The sequence below is a fragment of the Perca flavescens genome, chromosome 14 (genome assembly GCF_004354835.1).
Source record: "Perca flavescens isolate YP-PL-M2 chromosome 14, PFLA_1.0, whole genome shotgun sequence".
Lineage (NCBI taxonomy): Eukaryota > Metazoa > Chordata > Actinopteri > Perciformes > Percidae > Perca > Perca flavescens.
This window is the reverse complement of record NC_041344.1, coordinates 14465348-14480850: the sequence shown is the minus strand read 5'-3', so window position 1 is coordinate 14480850 and position 15503 is coordinate 14465348. Positions and strand designations below refer to the sequence as shown.

The 15503-nt window shown below is 43.0% G+C and overlaps 1 protein-coding gene across 2 annotated transcripts; it reads left to right on the top strand.

Moving 5' to 3' along the window:
* The first annotated feature begins 993 nt into the window (after positions 1-993).
* efna1a (ephrin-A1a) lies at positions 994-14180 on the top strand. 2 transcript variants are annotated; one of them, XM_028597722.1, is made up of 5 exons: positions 994-1322; positions 11208-11503; positions 12044-12109; positions 12209-12304; positions 12436-14180. In XM_028597722.1, exons 1-5 carry the CDS (start codon positions 1225-1227, stop codon positions 12549-12551), a joined length of 672 nt encoding a protein of 223 aa, XP_028453523.1. In that variant the 5' UTR covers positions 994-1224; the 3' UTR covers positions 12552-14180. The 2 variants fall into 2 exon arrangements, with proteins under 2 accessions (XP_028453523.1, XP_028453522.1); XM_028597721.1 differs by having other exon boundaries at positions 12433-14180.
* Positions 14181-15503: the final 1323 nt, after the last annotated feature.

The following is a 15503-nucleotide window of genomic DNA, read 5'->3' as shown; positions in this document are numbered from 1 at the left end:
TCAAAATGCCATAATATTCAAAGTTAAGGGGGATTTTACTTCCATGCTGATATTACAAATGAACACATAGTGAAAAAGAGTCATAGAAAACCTGTAGATAAGATAGATAAAAAGAAATAACTGCGCAAACACACCAGATACAGTACTCAGCAAGGGTGGTGCACTTCAGTGATGGATAAGAGCTCAGGAGAAAAACTCAACAGTTTAAATGCATTCGACTTTGGAATTAATAACTGGAACAACTGTACAAGGAAATGCAATAGCCTTGCAACAAATACAATCAAATAATGTTTTGCAGCTTTTAATGTTCAGGATTCATTTACAATGTGCAGAGAGCTGCTTAAATAACTCTATGGTCATTTTTTTAGGCTGTATTTTGTGGCGTTTTGTGTTTTTAAGTGTTCATGTTTTTGTCTCTCCTGTAGGAGAGAATTTATGTTTCATAAGTGCAATGAAAACGTTTACTTAACATTACAATAACGTTAAAAAAAATGTATATCACTTGAATATATGATGAGTGATTTCCTGTTTAATAACACTTGTTTATATGCAACATAATAAAGGCAATGACTCATTGTGGTTTATAGTTATTCTCAGAGCATGATCTGATTACCTCCCTAGGGCTGGTATAATCATTGAGGAAAGAATTTAAAAGTATAGGGTACTAAAGAATTGTAGGTATACTATAAAATCTGCACAGTGACATTTTATTGCATAAAAAAACACCATGAAGTATGATACGGTAACTGTAAGCACACATTCAACTGTCCAAAAAACATCCAGAAACATATTTCTAAATGTTATGTTGTAGGTCAATTTCAACATACTGTACATGCTGGGCTTGTAATAATGTGTACAACACGTAAACATACATACAGTATACAGAGAAACCTGCGGAGCTCGCGTCTCTCGGACAGCCCTCTGATTGGTCCCCTTCGGTAAAAAAGGCGGGGCTCGCGGCTGTGTGTGTTTCACAAAACCAGCCACCACGCAGCTTGAGCGTTCATTCACTACGGATTAGTCGAGTTGCCCTTATCTCTCTATGGTTTTTATTCCTCTACGAATCTGTTTGCTTTTTTCTGGTATACCTACTGCATGCGTAAAGTGTTTTAAGCGCGCAGTCTCCAGGTGCGTGGAGCTCTTCTCGGTGAACTTTTTGGTGTTTGTTTTTTTCTCAACCTACCTGAGTTGTTTCCTCTCTGCACGCCTCCACTCCTCTCCACCATGGATTTGGTTTGGATTGTGGGCTTCGTTGTGAGCGTCTGCGCCTGGTTTGCGTCAGCGGAGCGACACAGCGTCTACTGGAACAGCACGAACTCAAAGTAAGTATCTCATTTGATTAGCGTTTTCCCGTGTTAATTTAGTGCTCTTGAACCCACCCTCGCACTCACTTCGTTATTTATCAATGCACAAAACTAAATTGTTTGGCTACTTAAATATACAAGAACTTTTAACCTAGTTCTCAGTGCAGATTAGATCATTATGATCCATTCTCGGATGCATTTGAATACTTGCAACTCATGCATATTCAGCGAGCTTGTTGTGATGAATTTGTAATGGAAGCAACTGGCTGCCGTTGTCATGATAATGCAAGACAGTTGGGAGTCTGTCTCTCCCTCCCCCTCACTCCCTCCCTTCCTCCATTTCTGGGCTCGAACCTGTTATTATCTGGCTGTTTACCTGTAATACTTTGTCGAACCTGTTCAGATTTAATCCCAATGTTTCACAATATCTGTGTATGCAGCGGGATTAGTTACACCACGTAATGTCATCTATTTATCTTTGTGAACTGGCAGTGAACTAATAGCCCATACTTTTCAGGCGATAGCTCCTTTAAAGGTGAATGTATGTTTCATGGACAGAGAAATGCAAGAATGTTTTTTTTTTTTTTTTGTTCTACATTTCAGGACATGATTGAGTATGACCTTTAGCTACTACTGAAATACATCTTATTTGGACTCTTTATGCAAACATATGTGTCTTTTTCCTGCATTGTCTTCTGAGTTTATTTATTGCAGGAGTGCAGCAATAATTTAGCAGTGCAGCACTCCGTTTAATTACACTGTTAAAAGTCAGTGAATTTGTGTTATTGGTTCTGTTGTGTCTTCATTCTAAGGCCTGAAAACTTATAGGGGATGATTTTTTTTTTTCCCTGTCAAGAGTTATATATTTTTGTGTTGGTTTTACAGGACTGACTCACAGCACAACGTGTTGAAATATCAGTTGCAATATCCTCCCCATCTGACAGAGTCCTAACCTTTGTGTGGAGTGGGAGTTTGCAGCAGATCCTAAATCAAGAGATATCACATGGGGTTTGCGTGGCTGTCAGGGAGACCTAGGGGTGTTCATATTTCAGGTGGTGAGACGAGTAATAATGGTGTATGACAGAGACAGAGGTGGTAACTTGAGGCCTGCCCAGTAGGTCACGCTGTGGGAGAGAGATGGATTGCTCAGGGAGAAGAAATTGGAGCTGAAATTGTCGGGGTGAGAGGCCATTCGGAATAAGTGGGGGTCAATTAGAATTATGTTTGATGATGGCTGGGGTGAAATGGCTCAGGGGTACCAGGAGGGTTAGGTTTATACACCACAGATTAACTTCTACATGCACCCACACACAAACGCACCCATTTGCTCAATCGGCCGGGCAAGCACAAACCAAACTCCTGGCAGACAGTCACTCAATCACAAACTAGGACACTCAATCACACCAACTGACGCCATCTAAATCAATCAGTGTTGGGCTCACACTCTCTCTCTCTGCTGTACAAACGGATGCTTTGTCTTGGTTGCAAACACCCGGATATTCAAATATTCTCCCACAAGCTTAAATGCAACCACTGTAACCCTGTGGTTAAAGCTACAGCATTTACTGTTGTCAGAAAGGTCACAATTACAGCGACAAAACCTTTCACTGAAAATAAGAAAGTCCCAGATGGAAAGGCATTTGTTGTGTTCCAGCCGTGGAACGACAATGATCATTCCTGTGTGTATATATAGGCTACTAGTAATCCGCCCTTTTGCACTTGCTATTTTTTTCTGGATGACTGTGCTAAATCTCTCCATTTGGCTACTTTTAATCCTGTATTTGCAGAAAAAGCACAGAGTCTCTGAGATGTTTTCATTTTGTACTTTTCATCATTCCCGGTAATCTGCTCTCCCCTCTGACCTGTTACTTGATCCAGCATGTTGACGTCCATCTTTTTTCTTGTGAGATGCGTTTTCCCTCGGTTTGTTGTTGCACCCTGTTGGTCAGAAAGCTGGTGTTAATCAAATTAATCTCTGATCACGTTGATCCATGTGGTGCAGGCTCATTTCCTATACTGTGAGTGTTTCTTTCCCAGAAAGAGGCTCCCCAGTATGCCCAGTCAGTTCGGGTCCCTGCATGCCAGTGTGTGTACGTGTCTTTTGTGAAGGGAGTGTCTGTGCAGAAGCCCGCTTATGTGTGTGAGTACTCACATCACCAGATTTGAGTGACTCACACACTCTCATACACATTAACCCCAGTCATCCACAAACGCACACATCCACACACAGTTGTGAGTGATGTTAACATCATCCCAGGAGCCCTCTGGACTACAGCTCTGATGTGAGGCAATAATCTGTTCATTCAATGCTTCTTCCTCCCTTTTCCCTGCTGACAGAGCATGAGTAGACCACCACCTCCACCAGCCTCCCCCCCTCCTCTGCTTTGTACCTGTCTCCCCCTCTCTCCAGCACCTCCCTCCCCCTCTTCTTGGCCAAGTTCCCTTTTCAACTTCTGTTCTATGGTCTCCAGTTTTGCGAGTCTCTTAACCATTTCATGGCTCTCTCATGAGAGAAGTTTGAGCCACTGTTTATTTTAACATCATCCTCATCACCTTTTCAGTTTTTGGTGACCCATTTTTAAGCTAATCTGTTCGAACCATGAAGTCTTGGTTTTTGCTATGCCTTTTTTAGTGAGCCTTTTGATTTTGTTAAAAAAAACACTTTCAGGTAGTTTCACTTTACCATTGCTGGTGCAGTGGTTTAATTCAATTGAATATGCTTTTGTGCTGTGTTGACTAAAAGGAGGGAGGTATTTAAGGCATGTTTCACCCACATGTTTTTTTTTTTGTGGTATTTATCCAGTCAATATGGGTGTTTTGTGATGCTTCCCATACAAATTGGGGAATAGTCTTCACGGTGAGCCACAGAAAGAGAATAGAAACTGGTGTGACCGATTGGGGGTCAGAGTTCGCTATGTGATGAAGTGGCACAGCCTCTATCAATCTGTCAGTCATTCTGTCATGGCGGTGGTCCCTGAATACTGGCTGCCACTCAGGCCAGCCCCTCTTCACACGGCCATGGCTCTGCCTCTGGGAAACTCTCATCCCCCTGTCTTTTATCTCAACTTTACAAGCTGTCCCTTTTCAGTCTATTATTTCCTTACCTCCAACTCTGGCTCACGAAGCAGGGGGGAAGGAGGGAAGCATGCTAAGAGGTGTGGAATTTTTATATCATTCTTGGCACCCATGGCGATCCGTCACAAGGCACTTTGCCCTTTCCTTCACGCTGTTTTTTTTTTTTTTTCCCTCTCTCAGCTTTTTCTTAAAGCTTCCTTATTCTACCTCCCCATGAAAAGCCACTCTAGTCTTCCCAGCAAACTGTTTTTTTTTTTTCCCCCTCTTGTCTGTGTGCGCTTCTCCCCTCTGCTTGAGTGTCTTGCTGAAGCAGTGGAAGTGGTAGAGCCAGTCTGAGAACTCAACCATGTAAGGACAGGACTTAAATGAAGAAAAAAAACAAAGGTATACATGTAGGAGTGGATTAACCTGTCTGTTTGCCTTCCGTGCATGTGAGCGTGCACATGTTTGAGAGATGAAGAATAAGATTGGGTAGTCAGTGGGTGCTACTTTCCTTTTTAAAAACTGCGTGTTTCCCACTTCACTTCCTAATCCAGCCTATGCTCTAACCGCCTCCACCACCACCTCTATTCTTCAGTAAAATTCTAAATCTATCTACGTCTTTTTCTTGCATCGTCTGTTCCCTCCCACCACCCTTAATCTGGTTTTGTAATCTGTCTGGTGAAATCAATCTGGGGAAAAAACTCTGAGATTGTCAAATGGATGGTAATCGCCTCTTATAGGTTCAGTGCTCATTGACGTGTGTTGACGTTTCCTATTTTATACAGTCCGTAGTCATCTGTAAGAGGACTTTACCTTAGTGACCAAATTAACAACTGTTCCGATTGTTCGATCCCACTTTTGTCAGTGTCAAGGGCGGGAAGTCTTGTTTTATTGACTGCACTAGATAAAGAATCAGGCCAAAATGTTTTAACTTAACTGTCGGCATTACCAAAGTCTGCACGCTGTCTGCTGTGTATTTCCCTGTGAAGTGCTACACTTCCTGGCTACGTCTTTTCCCGGGAAAACAGCGTATCCTGTCTGCACAATAAACAATACAGTTCTCACACCAACACACGCAAGACTGTAAAAGTCTGGACTCTGGAGTTGATTGAATTTCCCAGGCTTGTATGAGCAACAAATTTGTTCAAACTCTGAGAATAGGTATATTTGTTTAGGGATTTTTGATAGCGATTGATTTTATGAGGGATGTGCTCAAGCTGTCGAGCTTTGAGGATGATTTGGGATCCGCCTCCCTGTCTGCGCTGCTGTCAAATCTCTGTGTCTCTATTTGGGGTTCTCCTCTCATCAGTGTCACCCCCGCCAGTGTTTCTCTGCCCATCCTCGTGTCTCTATCTTATCTTCACAGCAGACTTCCTCTCTCCTTTCCACTTTGCTCCTCCTTTCTGCGCTGCTTCACAACTCTATAACCTGTGTGTGTGTGTGTGTGTGTGTGTGTGTGTGTGTGTGTGTGTGTGTGTGTGTGTGTGTGTGTGTGTGTGTGTGTGTGTGTGTGTGTGTGTGTGTGTGTGTGTGTGTGTGTGTGTGTGTGTGTGTGTGTGTGTGTGTGTGTGTGTGTGTGTGTGTGTGTGTGTGTGTGTGTGTGTGTGTGTGTGTGTGTGTGTTAGCAAGAGTCAGATATTATCTCTGAAAATGAACAATTATGTTTGTTTTGTTGTGTAAATAAGGGTCATTGTGTAACTTTTTAGTTTTTCCCCTTTCCTTTTTTCTCCTGTTTGTTAGATGTCTAGGCTAGTGTGTAAATCTATCCTCATAGCAAATACTGCCACCCCCTAGAGGTCAGTTATTATTATTACCATTAGATATCTGTAAACAAGAACTACTACTACTACTACAACAACAACATTAAAAAAAAAAAAAAAAAAATCAATTTATTAACTGTGGCCTGTACTCCCATATTGTTTCCCCATGGAATTCATTAAGCCACAAGCTCACACTGTGTTTGCAGAAAAAAGAAACCTGAGCATGAAAGATTTGCCTCGTGGAAATCAATCCAGCAAAATCGATTTTCTTGTACAGATATTTGCCCCCTGAGAAATGTGGTGTCACTGGTGACCTTTTGTGTTCTGGCCTTTCTTTTTAAGATACAAATGGCTCAGGGGACAGTGTGAGACAGTTGAAAAGAGCATATGTATTCATCTAAGCCTTCTTATTGCAGTGGAATCAGCCAATTATTTCTCTGCTGGACTTAAAGCTTTGTCGCTTTGCTGGGTGGCAGAAGGAGCTATGCAAGTTCAGCCAGCAACGCCGGCAGAATGACCAATGATCCGGACAGACAAAGGTTGAATGACAGACGGGAGAAATCTGATTGAGATGGATGACAAAAAGTCAAACAGTGCAAGGAATGAAAGCTGCAATATTATGTTAAAAAGGAGGAGCAAAATGAGTTGGACCATATTTGTTTCTATGACGACCCCAGCATACCCACGCTACATTGTGCTTTGCAGAACGGTGGATCAGAAAGTTGCATATTTGGAATACCACCAGAAACCGTTTTGTGATTGGTTTTGCAAGTCTGGTGTGGGGGAGGGACAGAGTTGACATGAGGATCTGGTTTGGGGGAGGGACAGAGTTGACATGAGGATCTGGTTTGCTTATTGAGTGATGAAAGACGGACAGAGAGTGGGAGGGGACAGGTGACATTGATGGATGAATAGATAGACAGATGAAACAAAAAGAGTTTGAGCAATAACCTTAAACAGTCTGGCTTAACTAAACTCATGATGCACCTCTAAAAGGCTTCACCTCCATCTGATGTGCCACCTCCCTCGTGGAGTTGCGTAGCTTTCACCGATATGTTGTTGAAAGAAATGGCTCCCTTGTGTTACTTTGTTAACACCTCTCACTTCCCCTCTGCAACCATGGACACACTTTTACATACACATTCATATGTCTCTTTTTGAACTCCAAAAACTCCAGTGTAAAGAAGTGGAGTATTTGATCTGTGTGAGAACAATAGGGATGGAAAAAAATACTCCACCCTGCCTATCTCACCCTTACTCTGTCCCCAGCCCCTCAGCCCCCGCTCTGGGCCTCCCTGTCCACTTTAAGCCCCTGTATTAAGCAGGGTCTGGTGCTGATGAATGGACCAGAGCTGAGCCTTTGCTCCACCCAATAATCCAGGCTTGGACCAGCCGATTAGGCGGTCCCCACATTCCGGTTCACTCATCTGTGACGCAGGCCAGTCACCTTTTACTTCGCATTAATGGCGTATGTAAAATCCAGGAGGAAAATAATCATGTTTATATGGTTCGGGTGACAGCACAGGTTAAGTAGACTAGAGCTCCTGTTTTTACATGTAGTGGTGGATATATGCGGTTTGTCCTACGGTGGCCTTTTATGGACCTTAAAATAGTTCTGAGTCGATCTTTAAAGAGAGCGGTTCCCATCATAGCACCTGTCTATAGAATTTGAAATGCACAAGGCCCCTTCTTGCTGACTGTTCATGTATAAAATTCTCTGGTGCTGACTTGGCGATTGTCCGACCTTTGATCCACATTGCGGCCTCTTCGCATCAGAGGTCCAGCATTCCACAGGGCGATAGAGTGCAGAGATGAGAGGGTGATGGATGGATGAAAGGAGGGGGTAGAGGGGGAGAATAAAGCAAAATGCTGGCCAGAGAGATTAAAGAAGAGAGATTAGACTCCTGCTCCTGAAGAGGCTCCAATAAATCAGGAATTCCTTCTTAGGACGGGAGGAAGAGTGGCCGGGAACAGCCTGTAGTCTAATTTTGTGACTGTGCGCTCATATACACACATTACTGACATTTATTATCCACCTTATCATGACTGAAACACACTCCCAGATTCTTCAGAGCTCTACAGACACAACACGCACATACTCCAACACAAACAGTCACACATTTAAACGTCTCCGGCTGAGACAGACACACAAGCACATAATCCCTGCTGCATATCCGCCATACCTCAACAAATCATCCTTAAATAGAGAATACAACTCCTCCATGCTGTTACTGTTACTCGCTGTCATTTAAAGAGAGCTTCCTGGGATAAACAATGGGAATAAATCAGACGTCCTGTGGGCAGAGAGAGGGATTCAGTCTGGTGGTGTAAATAACAGGGCAGATGATTTTGTTTGCTAAAAGTGAAGGTGGCGTGATTTGACTTTGTTAGCTAAACCATTTCACACAGATGCCTAAGCTCTCTTTGAAGTGTGTTACTCCAATCAGTTAATTAAGCAGATGATGTGGAACGTTTCAATGCATAGGCGTTAGAGGGGAACAAAAGGCAGCAGGATAATCAAAACTATTTGCCATTAATAAAAGGGGCTTGACCAGCCTCCCCGGGTGTGTATTCAGCCATTGTTCTCTCTGCTAAGTAATGTATTCCATCAGCACAGCCATGTGGTCAATAGAGCCACTGTATGAAACAGTGGCATTGATAAAGCAAATGTAGCACTTGCATAGATACTTTTTACTGAGAGAAACTTCAAAAGCCAATTCCAACTCAAGCCCTTTGACCCCCCCTTCCCACGCCTATTCATGCCCTCTGCCTCCCCCCAATAAGGGGCTGGGAAGTGGGGAGTAGGAGGGCATAATTACCCCCTCCAGGGCAACTTTAATACCATTTTTTGTGTTTTAATTGCACCACCCTTCGACCCCCCTTTGATGAACACATTGGAAGCATACCACAACCAGTTTGTAATCTGGGCTTGGAGGGAGGGATTGGTATAAGGAGGTTGTTTGTGTGTTTTCAGTGTTTGCAGGGGGGTGATAACTCTGTCAGGCAAAAGCAGACAGTGTTTGTTCAATAGTGTTATCGATTCGACTAGAATTGAAAGTGGCAGGGGGAAAAAACACTTTAGCGCCAATCTGGTAAACAGAGCGTGGCAGGCAAACTGCAGATAAGCACTAAGCTGTCTGGAACATGGCAAAATGATAATTGTTGCCCCCCACCCCCAAAAGTTGGCTGGGGGCACACTATTATCAGCCCAGTTAGATGGAACTTTCATCAGTATACTGAAAAGGTGGTTGTTTTCTAACGGGCCCGTGCTGCTGTTGTAATGGTGTTGCCGGCTAATCTGGTCATCAGCATTGAGGGAATGCAGTCAGGCGGAGAGGGCTAAAGGGGGGGAGCAGGAGTCAGGGCCTGGTGTTTGGAGCCACAGCGTCTGTCCTTTTTTACCAGGGGGTACCAGGGAGAGCCCTAGCCAAAAAAAAACAAACAGCAGCTAACCAGCGACAGGGGCCTGTGCACTTTGATCGTTAGTCACACATATGGACCTTGTCACACAAACTCTCCAAATGCTGCTTGTTACATTCAGTTTGTTTTTATGAGAAAACAAATTCTAGAAGAAACATCTACTCCTGTGGTGAGTTTTTTTTTTCCGTGCTAAAGGTGTCCGATTGGCACCCTGCAGGCTTTTGGGAACTCATAACTCTTTGAGATCTGTAGATCTGATTAAATAGCAGTCCGTAACTCACACTGGCTGCCTGCCTCTTTTTTTGGGGTTGTTGAAAACCTGATGAACCATTCATGTATTCATTGCAAAAGCAACAAAACCCTATATTAGACACACATTCTTCTTGTGTGTTGTGAAAATATTGAAGTCTGTCAAATTTCATCCACCCCTGGTGATCCAGAACAGTAGGAGATGGTAAACTGATAGGAATGTGTGTGTGTGTGTGTGTGTGTGTGTGTGTGTGTGTGTGTGTGTGTGTGTGTGTGTGTGTGTGTGTGTGTGTGTGTGTGTGTGTGTGTGTGTGTGTGTGTGTGTGTGTGTGTGTGTGTGTGTGTGTGTGTGTGTGTGTGTTGATAGATGGCTTTGGCTGAGAAGAGAGCATTAGCTGTGAGCCGCCCCTGGAGCAGTCAGGGGGAAGGGAACAAAGCTGAAATACCTTTAGTGACAATTCCCTGGAGATAAACTCATAATATCTCTGAAAGAAAATCCAGGAAGGGGAAAGAATCCTGGACATAAAGCTAATTTCAACTGCCTCAGTCTTTCTATAATAATTAGTTTGTGGGGACATTTGAAGCATGCTGAAAAAAGATTTCTGCGAGTGCTCTTTGACCCACGTCCAAGGGTAGAGTTTACTGAAGACCATCATGGAGAGGGTGGAGGAGGGAAGGGAGAGATGCAGGGAGGAAGGGAGGGGAAGCAGACAGTCTGACTGGGTCTCTCTATTTGTAATGAGAGGGAGTGTGGTGGGAGACGGTTACAGGCCGTCACCAGACTCATTTTGAATGTGTCAGCCTGTCTCTGACCCTAATGAATGGCTTAAAACATGTGACTTTTTACTCTTATCCCGATCTTTAGTGTACTGTGGTGTGTGTCTGCTTCTGTGAAAGTGAAACTGTAATCATGCATTCTGCCTCTTTATCTGTGGCTGTTGGTGTGTAGCTCTGCAGATGTCAATACTCATCTCCTGTCTTGACGGGCTAACTGACTGCTAATGTTTCTCTGTAAACATCATTCAACTCCTGTGGGACGTGGGATCAATGTGCACTCATTCCTAACTCTCAACACGGCAGCAAGTAGCAGCAGATGCTACACTGGCCTCACGTTCATCCATATTTATGCACATGTTCTCTGCAGATCATTCTTCCCCTTATTGCGTTTTCCCCTCTTCATTCCACTCCAACACACACATGTATCCTCACTCACAAACACTTTTTCTCCTGCTCTCTATCTCTCATTCCCAGGCCTCTCAGTCTTTCCTCTGATTTCCCTGTTGTACACTGCCGTGTAGCCGATCAATATATAATCACAGATTTTGAGGCTTATATTTATTACTGCGCCGATGCTATAACCACGGCTATCCGTCTCCTGCCACTTGCATAACCGTCCCCTTCTGCCTCCTCCCTGTAGGTTTCTCTGGGACGACTACACCGTGGAGGTGAAGCTCAATGACTACCTGGACATCGTTTGCCCCCATTACCCTCAGGGTGAGGTACCATTGCTGGATGCTGAGCGATACGTGCTCTACATGGTGGAGCGAGAGGACTATGAATCCTGCAAGCCCCAATCATACGACCAGATGCGCTGGGAGTGTGGCCATCCGTTTGCTCCTCACGCCCCTGAGAAGTTCTCGGAAAAGTTCCAGCGCTTTACTCCATTTACTCTGGGAAAGGAGTTCCGCCAAGGAGAAAGCTACTATTATATCTGTAAGTCTTAATATAGCCAAAACTATTACAATTCATCTTGAGGGGGACTCAAATGTGTGTACCAAATTTCAGAGCAACTCATCCAATACATAGGATTCATCATATGGGAACCAAATCATGGCAATCTAAGAATTGAGATATTTCAGTCTGGTGTTAGACTGACCGACTGAAGGAATTGAGGGCAAAGTTCTACATTTTTGCTATGTTTTTCTACTAACTGTGATATGCTGGACCTAAGCCTAACATGGACATTCAACTGGGGTGTCGGCTGAGTTTGCCAGGTTTATTCAACACTTACCCTGCTAGAATGTAACCACAAAGGGCAAGCAGTGTTGTCACACTGACCATGGCTGTAATTAGATAAACTGCAGGACAAGACACACTTTGCCTGGTCACAGACGGCTTCCTAAGCTTTGTCCATGCCCCTGTCTGTTGCTAAGTGTTTGTGTGTGGGCGCATGCATGAAGGTGAATTAAGGGGCCAGCGGAGTATAAGTGCATTAGTTAGGATGTTAACGCCTTTGTGGTTTCTTCCCGGCAGCCAAACCTTTGCACCACCATGGACAGGAGTGCCTCAGGCTCAGGGTGAACGTCGTAGCTGCTGATGGTGAGTTTAAACTCCTTTTTGGCTGTACGGAGAGCAATTCTGCTAGTTGTAAGGCTATACCCAAGCAGAGTAATTGAAAGCATTCTTCTTTTCCTTCAGGCTCTCAAGAAGCCCGAGTAGCTAAAGGAGGCACAGGTGGGGCTGAAGTTGGAGCTGGGGGTGGGGTTCACAACCCGTCCAACAGACTGCCTGCAGGTATGTTGGCCAACCATGCATCCTTTCTAATTATCCCTGACCATAAAACAATCTAGGCACATTCAGGATTACTTTGTGGTGTAAATGTATGTGGTGCTAATGTGTCTTCTTTATCTCCCATCTTTAAGCAGATGACCCAGTGGTAATCCTGCCAGATGTCCAGAAGAGTGTACGGTCAAACTCTGAAGTGACATCCCTCTCAATCCTCTCATTGCTAGTCCCATCGTTACTGCTATTGTTGCACTGAGAGTACATAAAAGGACTGCTGTTGGCAGACTTTTTTTTTTTTTTTTTTTTTTTTTTTTTTTTTCAGGGACTACAATGAAGACAGTCCGTGGGGATGAAACCACTGACTCAAAAGACAGTTATCCATGCCCAGTGCTGGCCACAGGGAGAGACTTTTGAAGCTTGTAAAGTACAGATGGACTCTCTTGCACTACACGTGCTGAGTAACTCCTGAGCATTTGAGACAAAGTATGTGTGCTTAGTCTTATTTTCCAAAAGGTGACAGTATTTTTATTTTTTTTTTCATTATTTTTCATGGAAAGACCAAGTTCTCCTTTTTTATTTGTATTTTTTTAGGGCTCTGTCCAAAAACAAAAACAAATGAACCTCTTTTGGATGATAACCCTATAGAAGAAAATATGAAGAAGTTGAAGAGGAACATAAAGCGGCCGAAGAACAATCAAGAGCAAAGGCACCAACTCTGTTTTGAATTACATAAATTTAGATGGGATGAATCCACATTCAGTGGAAAAATACCGTACCTTACCTTTTGAGCCAAAGATCAGTCATCTCTCCAACTTGTACACTATTCCACCCTTGAGTATTGTGTACTATTTGTTGTATTGTTATCGTAATGGTATTGAGTGGCTGATGTCCCAAGTGATTACTTTCTCTAAATGTAGCATTGGCAGACACGGGGGCTCTTCTCATGACTACCATTCCTTTGCGAACTCGACCATGTGCTTATATACTGTAGCACTAATACTGCACAGTACAGCTACACCAACATACACTCCACAACACTGTTACACACACACGCACACACACTCTGACATCATAAGACATGAAAACACACCACATTGAACTGTGTTAGGTGTACATTCTGTGAAGATAATTTATAACATTTGCAGCTGAGATGTTTTACTGTATATACCATGTGCTCATGAAAAGAAATGTTTACTGTTGGCAATGGGGAGAGCTTTTTTCTCTCTCCCTCTCCCCCTCCTGGTAGAGTTAGTGCTTGTGTGAAAGGAAAAATGTGTGAGTTGTAGCGAGGGTAAGAAAAGGGAGCGATTGATTGAAAAGAGTGATAAGACTAAATGTTTTTCTGCCAAAAGCAAACACTGAGATGTTGTGTGTATCGCAGAGAGGCTGGACTTCTCTGTTTGTTGGATCTCGCCACTGTATTGGTTAAACTGTCTGACATGAAGTGCTGGTATCTTTTCATTACTACAGGAACCAACCTTGTGTATCATGGTGCTTTTCTTCATGAGTTCAACCCCAGCATATACTTCTAAACACAAAGTGAAATTATTTACACTTTCAGAATAATGATCACAGTTTTGGATGATTTGAAAATGTTATAGTTCACAACAGTCTAGACACGGCATCACCCCGAGTTGCCAAGCACATCTTCACCTGACAGGCTGGCTTGATCAACAAAGCACAACAGTGTATGACTACCATTGAAGTCAGTCTTTTTTTATCTGAATTCTTATTACCTAATTCTTTTGTACATGTGTAAGTAGGGAAAAGTGTATAATATGTATATATTTTATATATATATAGAATATTATATAAAAAGACCTGTTTGATAAATATACTAAATGTGAAAATTTCATGTGAAATAAAAGATATTTTTGGAAATCCAGAACGGCTTTCTTATGATCATTTTCAGCTATGGCTTGCATGTCTAGGCATGGTATGGCTTGCATGGCTGTAGGGATGTTGGTCGGTCTGTTTTGTCGTTTGAGTGAAGTGTCTCAACAACTATTGGATGAATTGCCATTAAATTTAGTTTAGACATTCATATCCTCAGGATGAACTGTAATAACTCTGATCCCTTAACATTTTTTATTTAGCACCATCAGGTTGAACTGTTAACTTGTCTAATGCTTTGTTATTAGACCAAATAAATGTTAGACTTGCCAAACTAATGACATTTCCATCAGCCCCAGCTTCACTTTGTGTTTAGTACTAATTATAAAATGTTAAATGTATGCTAACACGCTACACTAAGATGTTGAACATGGTTAACATACCTGCTAAATATCATTATGTTAACATTGCCATTGTGAGTATGTTGCCATGCGAGCTTTAGCATTTATAGCTCACAGCAACACTGTGCCAAAGTCCAGCCTGACCAGCTGCTAACAGGACTAGGAGTCATCAATCATTTTAAATAAATAAATTATCTACCTTTTAATAAAAAACTTTTTGGTGCTATAAAGCTTTTTAGGTAACCCAGCCCATTTCTACTTTTGATTACACTGAAAAAAAGATCTCCACAGAAGGAGCAGTAGCTCAGATAATGACTCACACACTAATGTGACAGGAGATGAATAGAATAAAGGCCAAGGTGGCCAAAGACCAGCTACAATAGAGATTTAAAAAACAAAACAGGTAAGGCCTATGTTTATCATTACCATTAAGGTTGCCTTTTGGCTTGAAGACTAAACACACAGGTGTGATCCATCTACTGTCTTAATCTCAACCTTCTGGCGAGCCTCCACCCTGAATTACAACACACACCTCTTCTTTTCTCCAGCCATGATACCTTGCTCGTCTGCAAGTTGCATGACAAGTGATTGTTCTCGTCTCTCCTTCTCTTGCCTCTCCCTTCCCAGGGGAGCTTTACGGCCATGACAGTAAAAACAGCTGTAGCACCAAAAACTGGTGCCACTGCCTCGCAACTCCCCAATGTTTTCAAAGGGATGGCCATAAATTAGGGCTAGCCGACAGGCCCCTTAACCGCCCGACCCCGAGAAGAGGCTTCACTGAGTATAGCTCGTCAAGAGGGGACAATTCTTTTTTATTTACTCACTCGTTCGGCGTACCAGCTTGAGTATATGTGAACAGCAAGTGTGAAACCTTTAGCGCTGTAGTAAATGTTAAGGGCAGTCAGGAGACAACCAACAAACTTGGAGCACAGAAAACAAGAACATCCTGAAGGCAATGTTTTCACATGTCTAAA